General features: G+C 37.7%; 1 protein-coding gene across 4 annotated transcripts in view; it reads left to right on the top strand.

Annotated features, from left to right (window-relative positions):
* Window positions 1–25,802, top strand: part of DENND1A (DENN domain containing 1A) — a 476,944-nt gene that overhangs the window by 142,672 nt on the left and 308,470 nt on the right. For all 4 annotated transcript variants that reach the window (XM_072960109.1, XM_072960107.1, XM_072960108.1 and 1 more), the window contains exon 5: window positions 7,617–7,736. In XM_072960109.1, the coding sequence (XP_072816210.1) occupies window positions 7,617–7,736 (120 nt within the window). The remainder of the gene's footprint in view (window positions 1–7,616; window positions 7,737–25,802) is intronic.

The raw sequence follows: 25,802 nt of genomic DNA, 5'->3' as shown, positions 1-25,802 counted from the left end.
AAATGTTTTTCTACTAAAATGCTTCTCTCCAAATTTCCTTCCCCTGATCATGTTCGTCATATTTTTTTCACAGAAAGATTTGGGACAGAAACATCCTTTTATGGCTATATTTTAATTTATGTGCCCTGTAGGCATTGATAGATTTATTTGTTTATTTATTTATTTGATAGCTTTTATTGATACCAAAGAGTCACTTTATTTGAGGGACTATATTTTTTCTCTTCTGTTGCCCCACTTCTAATCATGGCATACTTTAACGCAGAAGAAATAATAATAATAAAGTTCACTTATACTAAGTACAAAAGCTTTAATGTCACTATTTTTTATTGATTTGCAGTTAACACTGTCAAATAGATATGTCCAAATTCTGAAACCTGCAAAGCCCCCCAGATGTATTTATAATATTGTTTGACTTAGAAAATATGTCAGCATGGAGGATGAGTAATGCCTCAGGTGATTATGTTCAAAAAAGAAAGCTTCCTAATCTTCCCCGTATCTGTGTTTTTCTACCTCAAGGAACAGCAATACAACTTTCTGACATTTTCAGTCTCTTATCAGGAGTGGGATTTTCACAGTCATCATCAAATCACCTGTTGACATTGACATCTTGCTGTCTCTTATGTTGTTTTAAGATTTTTCTTTCTGAAACCAGGACTTACGAAAAATAATAATGCTGGTAGCTCTTCAAAAGAAAGTGCTTTTTCATGTATTACATTTTATCCTCCCATCATAAAAGATGAGAACAAGTACTGTTACCTTCATTTGAGGACATCTCTGCTGTAGAGACATTGTGGCATGCCCATGGTCCTCTTAGGCTTCTAGCACAATCTAGATGTCCATCTCCCAAATGGGTACATTTTTCAGTAGGCCACCTCGTGGGAAGGCCAGTCACAACACAGGGAGAGGAAAAGAAGGAAGTTAGTATTTGAGTTCTTAATTGACTCTAGTCAACGTTCTGGACATTTTTACAGTAATATCTCATTTATTCTTCCCAGCAACTCTGGGAGATAGGGGGTGGTGGTATCTCTTTTACAAAAGAGCAAAGGAAGGTTCAGAAAGTGGAGCATTATGTTGAGTGATAGGGAAATGATATCAGACTTGGAGGTCTGCCTTCCATGTATTTCTTAGTCTAGTCCAGAAAGTATTGTAAAGGTATAGTAAACAGTATTTATCCAAAGGCTGGGAAAGACTGACAACTCAGTCTTACAGTGGATGAGGCTTGTGTTGCATCTGCAAGGACAGCAAGAAGAGGATAAGTGGAAGGGAGAGCTCAACACCCCATGTGCGCTAAAGAGCAAAGCAGAGGAGAAACTGTGACCAAGCCTAGAGATCGTTCAGCCAGAGCAGACAGAGTCCATTGCGGAGAGGGTACCAGGGGCTGTGACTGCTTGGGCTCTGTCTACAGGAGGCTTGAAAATGCATGGGAATAAGACTACAGGATATTAAAGCTGAAATTCACTTGGTTCAAGCATCCCTTTAACAGAAGGGAAAGTAAGATCTGTGGAGGTGAAACGGCTTGCTTATGGTCACAACTGTGTAATTACAGAGCTGGGAAAAAACCGTGAAGCAGTTGGATTGGGGGTAGCAACCAGGAGACCGAGGTTGTAGTTTGGGTTGTGCCATTGACTTGCTCTGGGCTGTGAGGCAAGTGACCTCTCCCATGAGCACCTTAGTTTCTTCATGGGTAAGATAAAATAAGGAAAATTAGACTAGATCTCTAGTTTTGATGCTTTTTGATTCTCCAGTTAGGATTCACTTTTATTTATCAGGTTCAAGTAGATGAGGGAGTGGAGAGATCTCTGTTCTTAGAATTATCCAGTGAGTCTCTCAAGCAGATAGCTGGCAGTGTGTGACCTACTCTTGGTCTCCAGACATTTTGGGTCAATGCCATTTTTGCCATTTGAATCTTTGAGCAGAGAACATGAGAAACTTGAGTCTTAGGTAGATGAAAGTTGTGTTTATGAAAGGAAGCTTTGAGACTCATGTAATCAAAGGTTGGGTGATGTAGTTTGATAAAACTTGATTCTTGCCTGATGTTTCATGTGCACTAAAGAAAAAGAGAAGCAGCTTTTATGGACATCTTGCAGTAAATGGCCCAACAGGTAATTGTTAGTAAGCTATAATAAACAGGATGACAAAATGTTTTGCTTCCATCTCTTGAATTTTATCATTTCTTAACAATAATCATTATTACTGTTTTCATTATTTACCTACTAGATACTAGTTACTTTGTATACATTGTTTCCAATCCTCAAAACCACTTTGCAAAGTAATTATTATTATTCCCATTTTAGAAATGAGGCTCAGGGAAGTGCAACAACTTACCTATGCTCACATCTGTGCATATCTGGGCTTCTTATCCACAGTTCAGACCTTACTGTTTCATCTTCTTTCTCCTGCGTGATAAGTCAGCCTCTGTGGAATCATTCCCAGCTTAAAAGCAAGTTCTGGTATTCTTCCATCCTAAAAATGATACTCATCTTTGACTCTTCATTTCTATTCAATTACTGCCTGATTCTCCACTTCTTGGAAGAGTCACCTACACATTTTAATTTATTGCTCAATCCTCTTCAATTTGTCTTCTGCTTTGTCATTCAAGAGCTTTTCTTACCAAAGTCATCTAAAACCTCCATGTTGCTCAATTCAGTAGGCGTTTCTTTCTCTTACCTTGATGCATGTAGATACAGCCCACCACACCCTCTGCTTGGTCTTCTTTTCTTCTTTGATCTCTTCTCTACCCATCCTCTACATTGGTGTTTCTGTAACTTAGTTCTGGATCCTCTCCTCTTTCTCTGAATTCTCCCTAAGTGATCTTATTTTTTATCAAGGTGTTAAATGCCATCTGTATTGAGATGACTTCCAAAATTTATAGCTCCAACCAAAATATTTCCTGTGATTTCCTGAGTAGTATGTTCAACTCTGTACTCAACATTTCCATTTATAGGCTTTCCAGACTTAAAATATCCCTAATAGAACTCTTGGATCTCCCTCCAAACTCATTAGTCTTCCCTGTCATTAATGGTAACATGCTGCTTTTTTACTCCCTCTCAGTCCACCTGCAAGCCTGCCGTTTATATCTGCTAGCTCTATCTTGAAATTATCCACCTCTTTTTGTCTCCACTTATACCGTGTTAGGTAAGCCACCATCCAGTATCACCTGGACTACTGCTCCAGCCTCCTGACTATTTTCTGTGCTTCTACCTTTTTTCTAACAGTTCCTCACATAACAATCAGATAAATATCTTTAAACTGTAGACTGAACTGTTATTCTCTTGATTAAAACTATCCAGTGGCTTTCCAGTGCCCTTAACCAATTAATCAGTTAATCAGTCCTAATTCTTTGCCATGATCTGTCGGGCTCTCTGCATGGCCTGGTGCTAGCATATTTATCTGGCACATTCCTAGGCCACTTCCTGCTTATCTCCTGTGCATTAGCTACACTGCTGTTCTTTTACTTCCTTGGATATTCCAGCTGGAGAATCTTCGTGCAGCTCTTCCTCTGCCTGAAACACCCAGTCCCTTACTTCTGGAGTGGCTTCTCCATCTCATCCTTTAGGTCGGTATTGTCATCATTTTTGAGAAGCTATCTCTGACCACATTATCTCGGTAGGGCCTTTCCTTCTCTTCCATTTTCTTCTATCTTGGTACCTTGTTTTTGGCTTCATATAACACTATCACAAGCCGCATGCTTTGTGTTTATTATTCCTCTCTAACTAGACAGGAAGCTCTCCATAGCAGGTTGGATGTTGTATATCCAGCACTTGCTATGGTCCCCATATAGTAGATGGTCAGTTTGTAAGATGGATAACTGAACTTAAAGTGAGGCTGAGTTGGAAAATCTCATTTCTCACTGGAAGGTTGGAATCAAACCATCCACTTGCTTCTTGCCATTTATAAACTGAACCTGTAAATAACTTGAAGATGAGACGGCGGGGGGGGGAGCTTGAATGGCTGACAGGCGTTTAAGAGGCAGCATGAAATTTAAAGTCTGTGGTTTGAATAGTTATTGCTTCTCTTCTCTGTTTCCCATATTTACATAGGAATGGGAAGCACAGCTAAAGGTGATTTTGGCCATGATCTCCTAGGCTTAATTCTGGAAATTCTCAGATTTGATTTCTCTTGCTTAGTGGGAATTACAGTTAGTCTGATGAGACAACTATCTGAATTCCTCACATACCTGAGTTCCTTAAACTGATATGACAGCTTCTCAGGGGGTTTTCATTGTGTTTTGTGCAGCATGGCAGAATGGAAAGGACTTTGAGCCAGAATTGGGTTTAGGTTTTTGCTTTGGTCCTGGTTACTTTGGGAAAAAAAAACCCAAACCAAACCAAACAAACAAAAAAAATCCTGCGCCTCAGTTCCCTCATCTATGAAACAAGAGAATTGGATGAGATGGTTTCTGCCACCTTTAATTAGCATGAAATCTCTGATTCCTGTTTAAAAAAAAAATAAGTATGGATTCTGAACCTGGAGGCAATCACAAAACTGCAGCTTTTAAGGAACACATCCCTTTCCCCAAAGCCATTTTTATGGAGAAGTAGTGAGTACTATCATAGACTACCTCAGCAAGTAGAGAGGGAATGATAAATCCCTTGGAGATTCAGAACCCTTTGAGTTAATCTCTTTTTGACTGCCCTTGCTTGACTTTTAGTTTATTGGAAATTTGGAAATTGTCCAAGGAAGAAATATTTTAGAGTTTAGTGGTCTGGGGCTCTTAATGACTTATACTTCACCCTACTAGGAATTTAAGAAGTAAATCATCTGAGAATAATAAGTGCCTGCTTCTAAGCTGTGGCACCCCAAAAAGAATCTTTTTCACTTTAAGACAAGCATGACCAGCTCAGTTGGTCACCCAGAGGACTCTCCGTTACTGAAGAGATGCAACAGCAGAGAAGCAAAGGCAGCCTCAGCCTTCCTTTCTCCGTTTACTAGTATTACAGAGCCGAGTCAGGAAGATTCTAAGCAAATGCATGATTTTAATATGAATTTTAGTTTTCATTCCAGATGGTAACAGCTTGCATCTCTTATTTTATTTATTTTATTTTTCCCACAATGGGCTAGCCTTTATACCGAGTGCTTATCTCACTTACTCCCCCAAACATGCTTTGGGTTGGGTGGTAGTTTTGGGTGGTAGTTTCCAGGTGAAGAAGCTGAGCTGCTTAGAGGTTAAGTAACATGCTAAATTAAGGCCCAGTTAGCAAGTGATTGAGTTGGAATTTGAACCAAGTGAATTGAGTAATGAATCTTTGAGCCTGCGGTGTAGCTAAAAGAATTTTTAGCATTTTTTAATGGTAGTGAAAAAATAATAGCAAAGTGAATGACACTCAATTCACAAACCAAGCTGTGTTCCTTCTACTAGAGGAACTCCTTTTCCTAGAGATCCTGGGTGTTTTCTTTTCATCCAGTCCTAACAATACCCTTTCCTTCTAGGATGCTTCATTTTAAATATTCTAGAAGTGAAATCAAACCCTGAGTTAAAATAATGAACAGTCTTATATTATATGATCATATAATAGTGTTTCACAAAAGTGCGACCTTATTTGTAATTTAGAATCATCCTGACCTGTTGCTTTAAATATTTTAATAATACAGGTCCCCCCCCACCCCAGTGAGGCCCACTCTTTTCCCCAGTCACTTTAATTATGTGAGCTAGAATCCTGTTTCTCCACATCTCCAGTTCTCAACCTTGTTAAAATTAATCATATAATCCTCCTTTAAAACATAGTATTAAATCACCATAGTAACACAGTATCCAAGCTTTATAGATAAAACATAACAGCCATAAGAAGGTAGCGTTTGGTGTCCCCTTGACAGCTCTATAACTTTTATAGAAATGTGTTCCTTCTCCTGGTTTGTGTAAGGTGGAGGGATAGCATTACTTACTTACACCTGTTTTATTACTAAGTTGCTTTTAAATTTCTACCTTGTTTTTGTTCACCTCCCTAGTTAAAAAAGGAGAGTTCTTTCTGAATTGTTTTCTTGCACTCTCTAACCACTCTCCAAGGGATGGAATTGTTTCCTTAAATATGACCACGTCGGGTCCATTGACCTTTTGTACTTAGATACCTTGAAAGTCTCTAATTTTATGTGGCTTGTATAAGGGAGTTTTAGAAAACTTTGAAAACTTAATTCATTTCCTATCCAAAGACTTAATCAGTCTGCCTTTAGGAAAAGCCTGGTGAACTATGATTTTTCATTTCTACTGACAATTTATAATGTAAATTATAGGTGAGAGCATCAATTTGAGTATTTTATCAATTTGAGTGTATTTTGTAAATATATATGTAAAATACAATGTGAATTAATGAATTCCTCTGAATAATTTAAAGTCAAAGTCAAAATTATTATGTTAGCATAAATACTCCAAATACTCCAAATTGGAGTATTTATGTTTCTAAAAAGGAATCCAAGCTAACTGGTAAACTGATTTCAAAAAGTGGGTTTTCAAACATTTTGTGACTTTGAAAAAGAGTTTCTGGATTAATCTGATTAGTAGTATGCTTTTTCCTTTTTTTTGAAACATATTTTCTATTTTATGTGTGGTTTGCTGATTTTTGTGTTGATGCCAGAAATTTTAGTTTTTTTCTTAAATCTTTTTCTTTAAAACCCGGTTTCCATTTCTTAGAAAACAGCTTGCATTGTTAAGATTTTTGCTATTTCTGTCCTGTAAAATATAAAATACATTCCTCATAAATTCAGAAATTATGAAAAATATAGGAATTTAGGAAAGTAACAGCTAACATTGCCCTCTTTTGAATTCCAGCCCCTCTCCTAGTAGCTCTGTGAAATTGATTCAGTTAACTTAACCTATTCAGTCCTTTAGTTTCCTTTTCTGTAAAATGGGAACATCATTTAAATTCCACGATTGTTGTGAAAGTAGATGAGATAGTATAGTATCAAGTGTCTACTTTGTGGCTGACACATAACAGACATTTACATCCTGCTGTTACAGTCACTGTTGTTTTCCGAGAGAGAGGAATGACCAGGTGAGCATTGCTACCAGAAAGCTGGAAAAAGGGCTTTGGCATCAGATAGGCCACGGTTTAGAATCCAGCTTTTCGCAGTTTACCAGCTGACACCTTAGGCAGTGCCACTCTAGGATATTTCTTCATCTATAAAATGAGGTGAATAGAATGCACCTTTCAGGATTGGATGCAGTGATTAAAAGGGCTGCCTGCCTAAACTCTGTAAGTGGAAGGTTTGGTAGCTGTGTGTCATTAGAATGGGCTGCTTGCTCTCTTTTTTCTCTCTTTCTCTCCTCTCTCTCTTTCTTTTCTGCCTTTCTTTCTTTCTTTCTTTCTTTCTTTCTTTCTTTCTTTCTTTCTTTCTTTCTTTCTTCCTTCCTTCCTTCCTTCCTTCCTTCCTTCCTTCCTTCCTTCCTTCCTTTCTTCCTTCCTTCCTTCCTTCCTTTCTTCCCTTTCTTCCCTTTCTTTTCTTTCTTTTCTTTCTTTCCTAGCTCAGTCTGTTCCCTTGATGTGTGTAAATTTTAAGTTCATTTGTGTAGAGTTCCACTGAGAAAGGAAATGTTACAGGTTCAACGACTTGTTGTGATTAGATACTTTATCAGGAAACTTACTGCACATTCATTTTTTCCTTTTGTTCTGTCTTTGCCGCAGTCCCACAGTTAGCCAAGTTGGCCAGAACTTCACATTCGTGCTCACTGACATTGACAGCAAACAGAGATTTGGGTTCTGCCGCTTATCTTCAGGAGCAAAGAGCTGCTTCTGTATCTTAAGGTAAGGAGGATGGATTTGGCTATTGGCTTCTTCCGTGAAACAATGTCAGCGGTTGCATTGTTCTTCTGTAATTAAATTTTCCAGCTGTTCTTTTTATTTTCCTATCAGTTTCCCACAAGTCACTGCACTTGGGGAGAAGGACTTCACAATGTTGTCCTTGCACTTTAAGTTCTGCAGATAATTATATTTATTTATTTGTATCACATCCCTTGGGTGGGAAAAGGGATCATTGCTCCTGTGGAGTGTGTAGAAGCTGGAGGGTCAGCATGGCTTCAGTTCCTCCTGCTGTTATCTGGAGCTGTCAGAAATGCGCCTGTTAGGCTTTCCCTTGGACATTTTGTGTATGTAAGATTATTAATAAAGTATGTGTCTGTAGCTCAGGACGTCTTGCAGACACTGATTGTGTCTTTCTCAGAGTAACACCCCTGCCCCCTTTGGGTCAATGAGTGAGTAACTGTTTCCCAACTTAGCTACCTCTGTAGAGATTTGAAAAAAGTGCAGAATCCTGTAAGAAGACTTCTTTAGGTCTTCTAAAACCCCCTTCATACACCAGAACCACACTTGCTTAATGCTCTGTTTCCTCCTGCCAGAGGGGTAAGGCGTGTTCTGGGGTGGGAGGATGTGTGGAAATCTGATTTTGGAGCTGCTGGCTCTGTGGGCTCCTGCTGGGCGCCTCCTGAGGGGGAAGTAAAGGCATCCCACACACTCTCCTCCCCATCTGCCTTGGTTAAGTAGGTGTCAGAGGGGCCTGCCTCCTGTCTCTCTCTGCTCATGTGCAACAGCTCAGGGCAGGACAGCAGGGAGGCGCCCCTGACAAAACCCGGGTCCCCAGTCTTGGGCATGGGCCTGGGGATAAGAGGCCAGACCCTCTATGAATTCCAGAAAGGGCAGTTCTTTGGTATACTAGTCTCTGCACTTTCTTCTTCTCTGCCAAGGAGAAACCCCCCTGTACCCCAAACACATATACCCTCATACCATACGGGGGTAAGGGGCTGATTTTTGAAGTATCTTAGCTCAATTACTGCCGGTCAAGACTGCTACTTCTGCATTTCTCTACACAAATCTTGTTATTATTATTTTTAATCAGCAAAGTCAGCTTCATCAAGCATAGCATCTTTAATTTGGGCACTAGGGGACAACTGCCGCAAAGACCTTAAAAAGGAGGGACAACTCTGCTGCTCTGTGAGACCAGAAGTGCACAGCTGTTCTCAAGCACACCTCAGTAGCCCAGGCCCAAGGATTACCTGCCCAGAGTATTAGGCTCTGATGTAAATTATTATTTACATTCTGATTTAACAATTTTTTAAAGAAAGTTTTCTCCTGCATTTTTATTTAATGTTATATTTCAACCTTGGTTAGGACACTGCATATTTATATAGTCATTCAGAAGAGATGAGGGTTTAATCCAAGTTCTTGAAGTTCCGCAGAAAGGTTTTTTTTTTTCTGTAATGTTCTGGGTTATGATATTTCTTCCTTTCAGGGCTTGGATGTATATGTTGAGGAGTGGGCGACGCTGAACTGGCACTATTGCATTCACTCAGCGAATTTCTGAGAGTGGAAAACTGTTTAAAAATTTAAATTTAAAAAGTGCTCTGGTATTTGACTTTGTAAGTCTGCATCTAGGGCCAGGAACATCATGTTTGTGAGAAGCTAATTGAATAGCCTCTTGCTATCATCATTTAGAATGAAAAACAATAGCAATTGGTATGTTTTCTATCTGTTACACTAGCTTGGAACTATGGGAAAAATTTTGGTGAGTTCATTCGTTTGTCAGCCCTAATTGAGTGCCTACTATTAGCTAGTCCCTGCCCTTGAGGAGTTCCCAAGACTGGCTGGGGAGGTGGATGATCACACTACAGTATGCTATGTAAAACACATAGAATGATCCCATGGCGTAGGGTCTTCTTACTATTGATATTCTAGTGCTAGCGGATAGTGTCTGTGGTTAAAAATACGTCCTCTATGGATTCTGGAGCATGTATTTCATGGGTATTTTAACATGAGGAGGAAAAGCTCTCTTTACCTTATCCAGACTGTGCATATATACACAAAGTGGCACTTCCTCTGTGCTTGGTGTAGGAACATTGCTGGACTGAGCATGAGTGGAAGGGCTTGCTGCTAACCCTGGATGACTGGTTGTATCATGTCCAGTGAAGAGTGGAGAGGTCTGCCAAGAGGACATGGGTGCAGTTTGGGTCTGGGTTACAATATCAGCATCGTCTTCTTTTGCTGTTTGATTTCCTTGTTTTCTTCAGATGCTTTCCCTTTAGTTAACCTGTGCCTTGAGGTCCAGTCACTGTTCTCAGCATGCCCAGTACTCTAGTTCAAGTCTGCTCAGAAGCCACCTTTACTTTTGCTTTCCATTTCTTCTCATGTGGGATGTAGTTCCCAGCGATGGTGTCTGCACAGACGTAACCTCCACTGTTCTAGGGTTTAGATTCTGAGGATCACTTTCTCTCTGACTGCTCTCCCAAGCTCATATGCTTCCTGGCCCTTATAAGCCGCTGGATCTTTCTGCCTTCGCACATTTACACATCTTGCCAGACTAGCTTGGGCACTTCTCAGAGTAACCTTCCCCAGGTAGAGGCAATCATCCCATCCCAGCATGCTTTGTATACTTTATTGGCAGAAGCATGTTTCATATTATCAAACAATTCATATAGTTGTAAGAGGTATACTTTGAATCTCACAGTGGAGATTCAATGTTGAGTAAAAGGCACTATGTCCTTTTATGTCCATAAAGGACAAGTCCATCACTATTAAAAAATTTAAACTTAATTTCACAATAAAAGGTTTTTAGATCTCCTTTATTCAATATAACTTATTAGGTTCACTGTTAGGGGCATTGTCTGTTCCTCCCCACTAGAATGTAAGCTCCATGAAGACTGGGAATTTTTACGTATTTTGTTCACAAATATACGCAAAGTATATTGAAGAGTGTCTGCACACTGAAGGCACACATTAATACTTGTGTTATGAAGGAATGAATCCCTGAGTTTATTTTTAAACATTTTTTTCAAAGTTGGTTTGAACCTTTGTCCCCAGCTAGCCTTGACAGAGATGTAGTTGTACTAAAGTATATCTTGTTAACAAAAGTACCATGGTATATAAAGTCAAATGCATTATTTCCTCCCATGGTTGACTAGTTCTTTTTATTAAAGCATTTTACTTTTCCTTGAGATTCACCATTATATTATTTAACAACTTGCTGGATGGCATTTAATGCTAGATTAAAAGCACCAGCTAGGAGAACGAGAGTTATGGGTAAGTTAGTTTTCATTCATTATAAACCCAGGAATGTGAGAAAGTATTTTAGCATTTTCCAATAGCAACATCTGAGCCTATTAAGTATTTATTTCTGAAATCTTTCAAATTTCATTAAACAAAGTGACCTAGAACCAAAAATTTTTGTGGCTTCGGTTTGCCCAAATAACACATGCCCCATCAAGGCTAAAACTGTAATGAAATATGCTATTTATAGCCACCTTCTGGGTTCGGATGAACAGAAGGGACACAAGAATTCGAAATCATAACTGTGTTGTTTGGGGGTGGGGGCAGTAGATTTTGGAAGATAAGCAATACAATATTAAATTTCTTTACTCTTTATAAAGAACTTTAAAAATATTTGTGTTCTACAATTTTCTCCTTTATATATAGGCATCTTATTTAAGCTCTTGAGAAAGCTTGAGTAACTATCTTTATAACGAAATAAAACTGTTCAAAACCTATTACACATTTTGGGAAGAAATAACTTGTTTCATCAAGATGGTATCTAAAATTTTTTAGTTTAACATTTAAAATTTTTATTCAATCAGTGAGTATCTTAGTATCTGGTATATACCAGGAATGAGCAATGCATAACACATGGTCTTTGGCCTTTATTTACCTCAAGATCCCTTAAAATCAACATAATGTAGTCCCAGCTCCCCTTATGAGAACCTTTCAGATGCTGTGTTTATCCAAGATTTTCATGAGCTAAATTTTCTGAACTTGATATTACAAACTGAAAACGATACATACTTTTTGTCCTTTACCAAATATAAAATTGAGTATGCTTCTGGGTGCATTGTTCCCAAGCCACCTGTTGACTTTGTTAACCACCTCCCAGTTCACTTCTGCTACCTTTACTGTCTTGGGAACTGCTTAATATTTGGGAAGGGACCATGTACATAAGTAATTAAAATATAATGTGATGTGTGCTATTTAAATAAAATGTATGTGCAAGGTTCCTTTGGGGTCACAGATTAGTCAGTGCCCGTGTCTGAGTTGGAGAATCAGGGAAAGTGTTGCTGATGGGTTCTAGTTAAACTGGGCTTTATAGAATCAGTAGGGGTTTGCCTGGAGGAGAATGGGAGAAAAGCTCTCTGGGCAGTGAGAACTGGTGCTCGAGGGCCCAGAGAAATGATGGGTATAGCAAGATGAAAGAATGATAGAAATTCCGATGAGAAGCTGTAGCAAAAGATAATGCCACAAAAGTCGTGGTGCCAGATTGTGAAAACCCTTGTGGGGGGCTGTGAGACATGCTCCAAAATTTTGGATTTATCCCATAAGAAATGGAGTACCATCCAATGGTCTTGGATAGGCATTAGAAATATTGACATTTGTACACCAAGGGCACTGTGGCTTTTTGTACGTGAAATTGCTGTCTACCCACTCTTGGGGTTTTCTGGTGGTTGTTAGCAGGGATGTTGCACATCATTTTGGGAGTAACACCTGATTCAGATTGGAATTTTCAAGCCTCAACTTTAGTGGCTTTTTTTTTTCTTAACTCTAAGTTAATGAAATATGTTCCTTGGCCCTTGTTGGGGAGCTGTTGTCCTCCTTTCCATGGGAGTTGGCATATGGGCTTATGTTTAAACATTAATTGTGTTATGTGAGAACCGTCTTCCTTCTGGAACACTTTCTGACTTAATGGCAGGAACAACTATTACATCTTTTTTCACCTGTATTGTTGTACTCATTTCTGCCATAAACAAAAAAGCTCAGTTTTCACAGAGAAAACAAAGCTAGGAGTAATATGAGTCTGGTTTTAAGAACTTTGGCTACTCTCTCCAACTGTTCCAGTGTTTTTTAAACAACACATACAGTTCAGGAGAAAAATCAAAGGATTCTTTCCTTAGGCAGGTGTGGCAGAAGCCCTTTTGTATTGTGTGTTAGCTGCTTAGTTTAAAATAAGTCTGTGGGGGATGGGGAAGAAAGTTGGGAAGGAAAGCTGTGGGGACAGCTCCCAGATTTTTACCTTGAAAGCAGGTGCTGCTGAAATATTCCAGAAACAGATGGAATCTCCTATTCTAGTTTTAAGCTATTTATGGTTGTCTCGCCTGAGGGTACCCCACTATACAAAAATGAACAGCCTGATGTTTGAGGGCAGTTTGGGCATCAAAGCTGGGGTCCCTCTGGGAGAAATCAGCCTTTCCTCCCAATGCGTTAAATGCCATTTGGGAAACCTGGATCTTTCATACTATTTAACAGAAGACTTTCCTCTGCTTTTCAAGCGTTTCCATCTCTCTGGGGCTGTTTGATTTCTTTTTAATTCCTTCCCTTAAAAGTATGATGGGTACAGTGTTGTTTTCTGGATGGTCAGCTGGGAGAAGGCCTGATTGCTATGGCAGATTATAATTCCACCCATTGTGGGCCCTGGCACATGGCTTCTGTCTTAAACCAAACCCATGGGATGGGGCCTGTGGAGGCTCTGGTTTAACTGGGCCCAGGGCCCTTTCTGAGAGTATTTTGAAAGGCTTACATGGGGGCCGTACTCATCGGAACATCACTTTGTGGGAGGTTGTAACTTTTTCTTAATTAAAAAAAAATGAAGTGGTTGGGGAATGTTGTATGTTTTATTGCCACACAGATGCCTTTATGCTTAGAAATGTATAATCCTCTGGGGAGTCACAACTAAACAATAGTAACAAGCTGTACAGTTTTAAAAAAAAAAGCACCTTTGAAGAGGAGAAAGGGAAATAAATAAAAATGCCCTTGCTCTCCCTGCAGCCTGCTGTTTGAGGGCTGGGAAGCTGGACAGTTGGAGAGACAGGTGTGCCTCCTGCATGAGCAGCCAGCCTCAAGGCTGTCCAGCAGAGGAGGAAGCTCCTTTCCTCCTCCTGGTCCTTTACACAGGAAACTAGCCTGGCTCAGCCTTCCCTCAGGCTCCCTGAGCCCAGGGTTTTAGGTATTAGCCAAGACTTCAGCTGAAAGAAATATTTCCTTTTGAGACTGAATGAGTAGGACATCACAAGAAACATGGTATCTTCCTGCTCTGTTTTGAAAGCAGAGCACTTCCTTGTCTTAATTCTTATGAAGCTCAGTATAAGGCAGCAAGCGAAACTGCCCTAGGAACTCCAGGAGTGCACTATTTTTTGGTTTTGGTTTTTTCCCCTCCATACCTCACCAGTCTTGCTACCTCTAGCAACTGCTGCTGATGGCTAATGTTACGCCATTCTGTAGATGGATAGACTGTCAGTACAGCTCACCACAGAGGATTTGGAAGGGAAAGAAAGAATTAGCATTTATCAGCATTTATTTAATATGCCAGGTGGTTTACATAATTCTTATTGCAACCTTATGAAATTATCTCCATTGTGGAGATAAAGGGCTTGAGACCAAGAATGATAACAGTGACTTGCCCAAGATCTCACAAGGGGTAAGTGAAGGAATTTAGTTTGGACCCAAAATCCAACCCAGAGCTCATACTCTCAACTGCTTTGGGTTTATTGCCAGTAACTTTCTTTTGGCTCTGATTTAAAACTTCAAATTTTATTTTCTTGCCACCAAAGCAACCTTTATGGGCTTCAAAAGTTTGCTTCTCTACATACATATTTAGGTAAAAGAGCCGTGATGGATAGTTTGCCATTGCAGTGATCTCAGAGGTGAGTTTAAAGAACTCTTAGATTTTATGTACTACAACCCATCCTCATTTTATATATGGTGACAATGAGACCTGAAGTGGGAAGATTTTTGTTCCCGGTTCTTTAGCTGGCTGATAGCAGGGTCTTGTCCAGGATACCACAGTGATTCTTCCAACTCAAGAGAATAAACCCAAGGCCACCTGGGACTAAGGTTTTTTTTTTTTTTTAAAGACTCAGTATCATCAAGAAGTCACATTCCCTCTTGGCCAGCATCATTGCAGTCTGTGTGAATAATATAACTATATGATTATAGAGAAAAGAAAATGATACGGTTCTGTTTAAACCTGACGCAGGGTGTGTTTGAATGGAAAACCAGTAAAACTGAGCCTGCCTTCTGAAAGAGTCTTAAGAATTCCACATGAAGGACCCTTTTTGGGAGACGGAAAAAACATTCTATAGGAGAGGCCAGGTGGTGCTTTTTGGTTGAGTTTGAGCGTCAGCAATTTTTCTTGGACCTCTCTGCAAGCAAACCACTTTCCTGCAACAGCGACAATAAGCAGAAGGCATTTATTTGAGCCTTATCTTTGCTTTTCACTGGGCAGGAGGTAGAAAATAACTCAATGTGCTTCACACCTAAAATTGCCCTTTGGATCTAAGCTGCACTCTTATTTTAAGAGCGAGATAGATTTGCGAATACAAAGAAGAGTCTGAATTTAGGTTTTTTAGCCCTTCGAGTGATCAGTTTTAGAAGCAGTAGGAAGCCTAACATTTGTCCCTCGTGGAGAAGCCTCAGAAGACTTGAGGTGATATTGTACCCCTTTAGATCATTTCAGACAGAAAAATCATCATGCCGTCTGATGTTTGAAGAGCCCACAATTCTTGCAGTCAATTAGGAGCCACTTATTTTTAAGGTGTTTTTTTTTTGAGATTATGAAGGTACACTTCCTCATTAGAGGAATTTAGAAAACTTCAGAAAAGTAAGAAAAGCAGTCTGTCAGCTCATGATTCCAATAATGACTAGGGGTGTTTCTTTGAATTGGGATCATGCTGTAGGTATTGTTTTCTGTCTAACCTTTTCATTTATTATATCATAAGCATCTTTACATATCATTAAATATCCTTTCCTGAGACTCTTTTTGACTATATAATTTAGTTGTGTGAGATTGATTTCCAAGGGAAGAAGCTCTTAGTTATCTGAAAAAAAATTTCTTGCTAAGACTTAGGTTTTTTTAAAAATGCATTTGTTGTGGTGAATTTGTCATTCAGCTAATTACTTTGATATTTTTGTTTAAAAAACACTACTTTTTATCTTAACATGTGAGCTATCACCCAGCTCTTGACAAGGAAGAATATTTATTAACTTCTAAAAACAATGAACATAAAAATGTGGGAATATTATCAGAAGTCTTAGTTAAATCAAGCGGCAAACAATGTATTTAGTTAACTTTTTCTTTCCATGTTTTACTTCGACATTTAGATCTACAAAGTAATCCTTTTTATTAGCATGAGTTGTATTGTAAACTGCAAAAAAAAAAGTAGCATAAAGGGAATACTTTAAAAGTAAGATAGCAGTATAAATTTTAATCTTGAAAAGTTACATTCTGAATGAAAATAAAGGATACATGTCTTAAAACTTTATGAAGAAACTTAGGGAGTTTTTAAACATTGTAGATAAAGTTAAGTTCTAGTTATAGTATGCAATGGAAATTGAATAGGTTTTAATTTCTCATTCATGGGACATGGAAATTACCAGTCATCTTCAGCAAAACTAAGGACAATTGTCCTTTAACTCAATTCACAAGTGTTAGGCTGCCACTATGGAGATTTTTAATCCCTTATCTATAATACAAAGCAATATTTATTACAGAATTAATTCAGAGAGGCATCATTTATGGTTTCTAATCCATTCTATTTCAGATGTCTTTGAAGTAAAGTGGGTGGAGCTTTGTATGTGGGGTTAATTGTCCCATTGTTCATTTATTCAGTCTGGTATTTTAACTAGCTCTTTATGTGTATTAATGAGCCCAAAATGCAGCAAAAAATGCTTGGCTCTGAAAAAAACAAACCTGACATTTTAAAACTTATTTAAACGTGTGGTGGAAAAAGAAGTTGGGTGAAATTCAGTAGTTTTTTTTGCCTAAGCTCTTAATGACTGGTTTCCATTTTTTGTTGTTGTTGTTTAATTCTAGTCCCATAGGAAAATAAGAAGTCTTTGGGGGGGATAAAAAACAAAAACCAAAAGCCACTGCAAACAAAAACAATTCCAAACCAAAAAGACTCTAAAGAAGGTATATTTGCTAGTGTCTAGTGTTCTGCTGAGCCAGGATTTTTACTGTCACAACTGTTTAAAAAAATAATACATATGTATATATATAAATAATAATTTTGATTACCATTTAAAAGAAATCTTTAATATGTACTTTTTATTAGTATATGAAAATATACTACATGTTGATTACCCTCATTAAGTAAAGATAACCATTGTTTCTCTGGAAACAGTGTTTGTTTTTAGAAGTTTATTTTCTCTTCATTAAAATTCCCCAGAGATTATAATTCTAGGTCTTTTTATTTGAAGAGAGAGTTTAACTTTCATACAATGGGACTGCCTAAACTTTTCCTTTCCTCAGATTTAGTACTTATATTATAACGGAATGAATGTTGGTGCTGTTTGATTTTTTAAAAATCTTCTTAAAATTTGGAATAATAATAATAAAATGTTTTCACCTATCCACCATTCATCTTTGTCTCAGTTATTTCAATGATGAATTGAGGATAAAACTAACTCAGAGTATTGCTGTGAAGTCTAATAAAACAGCACTTGATAAATTTCTTCATGTATTATATCTACTATGTATATGTTTAACTTCAATCCTGTGCCTTTCTTTTGTAAATTGTTAACTAAAACCTGCAAAAGGGAAGTGCGTTGGTTTTAACTATATATATATATATATATATATACACAAGTATAAATACATAAGTATACATATATTATATAAACATGTAAGTACACACAAATAATTATATAGCAAATACCTATGTAATCACTGTCTAAGTTAAAACATCTCCAGCATCCCAGAATACCTATGTATGTATCCCTAAATGATATGCTATAGTTTTGTCTGGTTTGGAACTGTGTATGAATTGAATTATGCAGTTTGGAATTGTTATTTTAAGTCTTACTTCTCTTGCTTAATTTTTGCAATTCATCCATGCTGTTGCTTATAGTTGTAGTTTTTCTTTGCTTAGCATTCCATATTTTATGATCATAGTACAGTTTGTTCACGCATTCAACTGTAGGCGGTCGTTTAGGCTGTTTCTAGTTTATGGCTTTTATGAACATTCTTGAACATGGATGCTGGTACATAAGGCATTAGGTTCTTTGGTGTATAAACCTAGGAGTCGAATAGCTATGTCTTGGATATCTACATCTTCAACTTTACTGGATAATGCCAAATTGTTTTTAGAGTGGCTGTGCCATTTTACAGTTCTGCCAGCTCTGTATAAGCATTCTTGCAGTCCCACATTGCTGCCACCTACTCCTGACTTCTTAAAGCAGACGTGCAGCTTGCTGTTCTTTCTCAAAGCCTGTGAGATCTAAGTATTGTCCTTCTTTATCTCCCTAGAGATTAATCTGGCCTCATTGTCTGAAGAGGCATTGCTAGGGGAAGAGGCAGCGCTGGGGGTGTAAGAGGATGGTTGATCATCCCTGAAAGATAGAATGAGCTCCAAGGTGGCATGGCGGAAAGAACGTGGTCTAGAGTCAGAGAAGGGCTTGAATCCTAGTCCTGCTGAGGTGGAAGAGTGCTTTTAGGTGCTCCATTTACTCTTTTTTGAGTGTTAATTTCCTCATATCTACTTTTTGTGTGTGAGAAGTAGAGATAATGTAGGCAAAGGATCTTGATAAGGTAGTCAGTCATTGGTGTCTTACAACATTACACACTGCAGGAGTTATTAAAAGGATAGAACAATTGTAACATACACATGTCATTGTCATAGATGTGATTTGTGTGGGCATGTATATAACCAAGTCTACATGAGCTGGGTCACATCAACTTGAAGGTGATATTTGGTGGCCATGAAGTGGGCACTTACACACTGTCGGTCAGGGTAGAAAATGATTCACCATTCCTGGAAAACAACTGACAAAATTATATTCAAGACCCTTAAAATTTTTCCCATTAAAAAAAAATCTTCTAAGAAAAACTCAAATATGTATACAGATATGTATATGAGGATGTTTATTATAGCATAGAGAATGAAAAATTAGAAACAATTTGTGGAGGGAGGATAGATAGCTAAATGAATACCATATATCCATTAAAATTATGGTTTTGGTGATTATTTAATGACATGAAAACATCTAGGACACAGTGTTATGCAAAAAAAAAATGCAAGAGACCAGTTTTCATATGATTGAATACCGAAATATTAACAATAAGACTATTTAGGTAGTGGGATCATGGATGTTTTCAATTTTCTTTGTATGTTTTTAATGAAGTAGTTCTTCTGGCAGTTTTATCCTGTCAACTTCAATCCAAACATTCATTGCACCACAGTTTATGTATTTTTTAATTTGGAAAAATTATAACTGCCTTCATATAGCACATGATTACAAATATTGAATGCCGCAAATGTTAGTGCTCTAATGACCAAAATGACAACTGATATGCTATGTTTTTCCCTCTAAGTTTGCAGAATGGACTTAAGTTCTGGAATCCGACCTGTGCTGAATTTTGGTTCTACCACTTACTAGCTGTAGAAATGGAAGCAAGTCACTTCACCTTTCTGAGTCTCAGTTTCCTCATCTGTAAAATAGAAAATATTTCTCACGGTAGCCGTAAGGATTAAATGAGATTTTTGGTTCTCATTCCAAAGTAATTATTCCCATGTTGCCTTGTAAGATTTAAGAATACCATCAGTTATAAAATGTATTTATAGAGGTAAACAGCTTTTTGTTGTTTTTGTATTGAATTTTCAGATCGATTTCAAGAAGCATCTTGATTTTAGAGACATTAAAAGTAAGAGTTTATCTTAATTGTGAAATGATTATATTAATTTCACAGTGGAATGTTTAGCATCTGTCCTATAGATTTTCACTGTTTTCCACTCACCTAGTTGACCTTTTAATTTTCTCAGCAATTTCTATCTTATTTGTGGGAAAGGACTAGGAACCTATTCCCAATTCGTGCCTGAAACCTGCTTTTTATGGCCTCAGGATCTCTGTCATAACCCGTTTTATGCTTTCACAAACTGAACCCCTGGGGAGCTGTCTGCACTTCTCAGTGTGATCCAGCTGAATTCCTTCCCTTCCCTACTCAAGCCCTTTGATTTGCCAGGTTTTTGTTCATCTACCCTAAGGATGGACTGAGATTGCTGAGCATGGCCTCTCTTGTGGTGCAAAGTGAGAATTGTTTTTAATTGAGCAGAAACATGTGGAAGGATCAGGAATATCTCAAGGGATTACAGAAAAATTCCAAATTTGTACTACTTACAGCTTGTGTTTAGAACAGGGTCTGCTGGGAATAAATGTTAGTTAGTGTGGCCTGTGACCTTAAAAACTGTTGACATGGACTTCAGCCAGAAACTAGCCACAGACCTCCTTTGTTAAACTCATTCATAGCTCCTTGAAAACTCTAGTCAGTGAAAGTTGCCAGCTCCAATCTAAGCAGAGCCCTTTTTTTTTTTTTTTCCCATGCTTTGGAAACAGAGGACGCCCCTTAACCAGCAAGGCTTCTTTAATAGGACTACATGGCCTTAAATGCAATTGGAATTGACAACTTCCTGGCTTGGGTTTGCCAACTGGCAGGGCTGTGAGGCCGAGGGGACAAACAGCATTGGGGCGCTGTGCACTTGTGTTTGTGTATGTGCAGAGGAGACTGAACTCCAGAGCACTGTGATACCCCCTCACTCCGAAAGCAGTACTCTGGCCTGAATTGGACACGTCTTCCTAGTATTCTAGCTGGGTGGACAATTCACAATTCCCTGTCAACGTAAGGAAAAGAGAAAATAACTGCCCTTTCTTTTTGATGGTGATGGTCCTGGCCTTTCCCTTCTCCCCTCAAAACGTTTGATTTAATCTTTTCAGTGGTGCTGTGTTGCTCAGATATAGAATCACAACTTGTAATTCAGATTGGGGAATTACTGGATTTTTTTGGATGGCGCTCTGGAGTTTTACTTAACAAATTTTAGTTTCTGTCATGCTCAAGGGGCAGCCAAGGTATCTCTTCATTTTACTTGTTGGGGAAACTGAGGCATGAGGAGGTTAAGCAGTTTCTTCTCCCCTGCTTCCTGGCAAAAGGATTCATAAGAAAAGGCCTTAAATAATTTGCTGCCGCTGAAAACCAACATAGTAATTGAGACTAGAACCTAATATTTTTCTCAGTTCTTGTCTTTAATCTAAAGGCTACATTATCTGAATTTAATGACAGGGAGGCAAATATAATGTTTTGGAGTAGTTAATTCTATTTACAAAGTTGATTCCTTTTAACACTGTAACATGTTGATGGTGCCTAGGAAAGCCATCTTGGCTATCATTTGTCATCTTGAGATATACAATCATATCAGTCCACTTGACCACTTATTCAATTCTGGTTGTTGGAATGTAGTATTTATTTTCTATTATGCTGTTGAAGTTGTTATTTTTAACATAAATACTCTAGCAAACTTATCACTTCTAAAAGCTGCTGAGGTTTGGCATGATTTCAGTCAGGCTTCTGTGAGGAGAAAAAGGAATGTCACATTGACCTAGGAGTCAGTGGCACACAGGCCTAGAAATATGGAAACTCTGAAAGGAGAAATTATATAATTTCCTAAATCTCTTATAAGAATTTAGATGTGATTAAGAGAGAACACATAAGAGTGCCTGATCTGTAGTTGGTGCTTCATAAACAATTGTTGAATAAATAAAATTGGTAAAATAACTTATTTCCAAGGCCCAGCATTTGCCTGTTCCTCCAATCTGTAGTTGGTGCTTCATAAACAATTGTTGAATAAATAAAATTGGTAAAATAACTTATTTCCAAGGCCCAGCATTTGCCTGTTCCTCACACACACACAAATAATATCCTTCCTCAACTCCCTTACCTTAGAGCGTTTATTTCTGCCACAGGAGGTTGATGATGCCCCAGTGTTTACTTACCTAAAGTTCTAAAGCGAAGCTTTTAAATTTAGTCAGAACTAGATTCAAATTCTGACTTATTAGCCATGTGACAAATCAAATCATTTGACTTTTCTGATCCTCATGTCCCACATTTATAAAGATAAAGATAATGAGACCTACTTTATAAAGTGGTTAAACACATATAGATAAAGATGTTATATGAAACACCTGATTTAAGAGTTAGACACAGAATTTTTTTTTTTCAGAAAGGAACTTACTTATTTTAATTATGTCTTTCTCTCCTGCTCTCTATCAAAGGGAATCGTAAGAAAAGATCTCAAATACTTTGCTGACTCTAAGACTCTCCCTGTTCATTCAGGGAATATAGTTACTCTGCAGACTAGCTAAGGGTGATTTAAAGTGTCCCATACTCTAAATAGAAAATCTTTACTAGCCTATGGAAATTATGGTTGTTTTCTGTACCTGTGCACTATACTAAGAGTAGATTAGCTTGTTAAAAAATACATTTAGATAAATAAATGATTAAGAAAGCCAGATTCTGTTTTTCTTGCTTTTAGTCAACTAAGAAGATGATAGTTAATTTCAGAACATTAAGCAGTACAGAGAATTACACAGAAATCTTTGAACTTGTGTTGAGTTCCCTTTTACGCAGGATTTCACTCTAGGTGCCCTCATACTTAGACACACTTAAAGGTTGTTTTAGAAGAAACTCTCCCCTATTTGAGCTGATGAATCCATTGGGTTTCATAACCTCTGTATTTATCATGTGAGTCTCACCCTTGGTGTTTTGTGTAAATAGCAAATTATATGAAGCCCTTTTTCTGTCTCCTACATACAAGGGGATTAAGAATGTGTTCTGGACAAGGCAGAGGAGGGTGTAGAAGAGTGAAGATTATTCATCAGATTTTATTTTAAGGGAATATTTTCCCCTAACAGTTCATAAGATGAGAGTTTGTCATCTTTTTTCTAAAGATTTTCCCCCTAATGCTACCTCATTTTCTAAACTTTCATTAATAGCTCTTTGCAGCTGAAGCAAATATTTTAGATCTTTCTTGTGCTCTCCTCCAGCTGGGAGTGTCCTTCACACATCAAAGGCGGATATGAGCCTCTCATTAAAAGATAGTATGAGTTCATCATCTCAGAAGAGTGGGACCTGAAAACCTGAGATAACTTTCAGCTACAAGTCGTATCTAAGCCAGACTGAGATGCTTCCGTGGGTTACCACATTTCTTTTCTCAACTGGTCACTCCCAGATGTTTTAAAGTCTGGCTTTCTCCCCTGGTTTTATTATATCTGAAGATTATCCCCATTCAGAGTAGGAACTTAGTTGTGGAGCTTAGGGAAGATAAATGCTTTAAAATGTATTCTTAATAAGAAAATAAGGAATCCCGAGGCTTCGGAAGAAAGCCCAAAGTTTGCTTGTTATTTTCTCTTCGCCCTCTCCCACATTCTAGGCCTTACTCCCTCTCTGCACTCCCTGCTCCAGTGTCTATAAGGTAAATATTTGAAACTTGTCAGCTCTGAAAATTCCACAAAATCCTTCTTTTCCTACCTTTTGCTAATGAAAAGCTACACTGAAATCAGAGCAATTGAACAGATTTCTTGAGAGTATGGTAGACAACTGGTTGTGTCCTTCAGATTATTTTTGAAAACACTTCTAGATTGGGGTGAGGGCTGGAATGTTATTCCAGTTTAGCTATGTCACTCTAGCTAAAAGCCACACTAAATGTTTTTAGCTTCTTTTATATGTGTATGTGTACATACCTGTGAACTTGTTATAACAAAGTATTGCTCGTTCCATCATTTGAGTAATGGCCAGAGCAAATCCAGATTGTCTTTTCCATAGTATTTACTTTCCTTACTTTGATCAATTTCAAGCTCTGTGTTAGTATTTTTTAGCCAAAGGTGGAAGTTGTCCCCAGATAAATATTAGGATGGCCTGCCTGCCAAATCCCAGGCAACCCAGTGAATTACTCTCTTTGATAGTAGAAGAGTCTAGTTCAAGTTGCTCTGAATGGCATTTAACTATAAAACAATAGCCTTAACAAAAGTTGCTGGTGTCCTTCAAATGGTTTCTGTACCAGTAGCCAATTCTTTTGGCACTTTAGGATATGAGGTTTGTTCCATTAATAATTTGGAGTGCAAGTTTTCAGAGCATTACAAAGCCAATGAATGAGAGGGTGGGGGAGAGAAAAGTATACAGATGTATTGAAAATGCATGAAGTAAAAACTGAAAAGCAAGCAAGCAGACGAAATCATCATCTCCCCCCACCCCCCAAACACATACACAGGCATGCACAACCCCAGAAGCTGTTGACTCGGCAGTTTTTCATTCTTTATGGCTCTAGGGACAGGTTTAAATTGGGAGAAAATTTTTTATTCTCTTGTGTTGTGTTGAACCGGAAGGCAGTGTTTGATGTAATCTGGCCCAGATGTCAGCAATGTGCGGCTTTGTGATGATTATTTATCTTCAGGTTTTTACTTTGTAAAAGGAGAATCAGCAAACAATTGTTTAGGGTTCTAAGTATCTGGTGACTGTTTTTGAGATTCTCTGTATGTAACAAACAAGCATATAGACTAGTTTAAATATGTTTTAAATTTAATTTCATTTTAGCTATTAATCTTAAAATCCTCTTTCACAAATGCTAGTTACGAGTCCCTGGATAAATGTTAAGACGGTCAGTGCTTTACATTCTAAATATTGTTCCTCCTACTTCAATCTCTGATCCTTCTAGGAAATTTTCTCAGGTAAGACCGTTAAACTAGTAGGCTCTTTAAATGATCTTGGAAAGATTTTTTTCATGTAAATTTCCCAGAAGGGTGTTTGTATTTTTTAGTTACATAATAGCTTAGAATATAAATGGCAAACCTTCAATAACAGTTACCAAACGGCAGTCGATTTACTCAGTTAGAATTCAGGTGTATTTGTTTTAAGAGTATTGTTTTCAAAATATTTCCAAAGGATGAGAGTTGCTTATGATTTATACCAACCCATTGTTTGCCCCCTTTGAAGTGCTGTAATGGCTGCTGTGAACCCTGAAGAAAATGGAGTTTGAACTTTTCCTCTTGGAAGTGGGAGAGGGGGCATCTTTTTATAATATAATACCATTTTAAAGATCAGGGAATGCACATGAAAATCTTTGCTTCTGTTATTTTATTTTATTTTATTTTATTTTATTTTATTTTATTTTATTTTATTTTATTTTATTTTTTACGAACACAGCTAGGTTTTCTTTGTAAATTTAAATTGAATTACACAATTATATAATGAGCTGCCTTTTAAGCCTGAGTTCAATTCACAGTTAAATTCAAAATTTTTTCAATGTTCTCCATATTGATACCAACAGTAATTCTAACCTAGTATAATAATAGTTCTAACTGAGACAGGATCAACTACTGTACTCCCTTAGCTCACCTCACTGGCTTTAATGAAATTTTTTTCTGTCTTAGAAATGCTAATAAATTACATTGACATTCTATAACTTTACAATCAATAGCCTCACAGCATTGGTAGTTAATTAAGGTAGTCTTCATTAGCAGCAGTGTAGTATATAAGAAAGATTAGTTTTAGGACTTGGGTTCAAGTTCTATATATACTTCTGATAGGCCAGGTGATACTGGGCAAGGTATCTGACCTGTATCAGCCTTGTATGTAAAATGAGGGAGTTGGACTATAAAGTTGTCAATGTCCCTTAAGACTCAAATTTTCTGTGGGTTTTTTAAAAAAAATTCAGATCATCTTATTAAATTTCAGTGAGCTCATTAAGGCTTTATTGCTGTAATTCGTATTTTTTGGATGAGTCTCTCCTTATTCCCATCAATATGTTTGAGATGCATGATCAGAGAATTTCTGGAAGTTTTAGTGCAGTCTTGCCAATGCATGGAAGTATTTAAAATTTTTTTAAATTGCATTTGATTCTTAGCATTTTTGTCCCTTTTTGATGGAGCATTAAATATGAAACCTCATTCATTCTTTAAAGTAGCTCTACAGAAAGGACAGTGCTCTACACTGTTACTGCTCTCCCCTAACAGCTGAAAGCAAAGACCCAGCACAGGGGACTTTTTCCTTGCAATATTATAGCATGACCTAGCCTGGACCCT

This window comes from Vicugna pacos, chromosome 4 (genome assembly GCF_048564905.1).
Source record: "Vicugna pacos chromosome 4, VicPac4, whole genome shotgun sequence".
In the NCBI taxonomy this organism is placed as follows: domain Eukaryota; kingdom Metazoa; phylum Chordata; class Mammalia; order Artiodactyla; family Camelidae; genus Vicugna; species Vicugna pacos.
The sequence above is the reverse complement of the archived record's forward strand: the minus strand, read 5'-3'. Positions and strand labels throughout refer to the sequence as shown.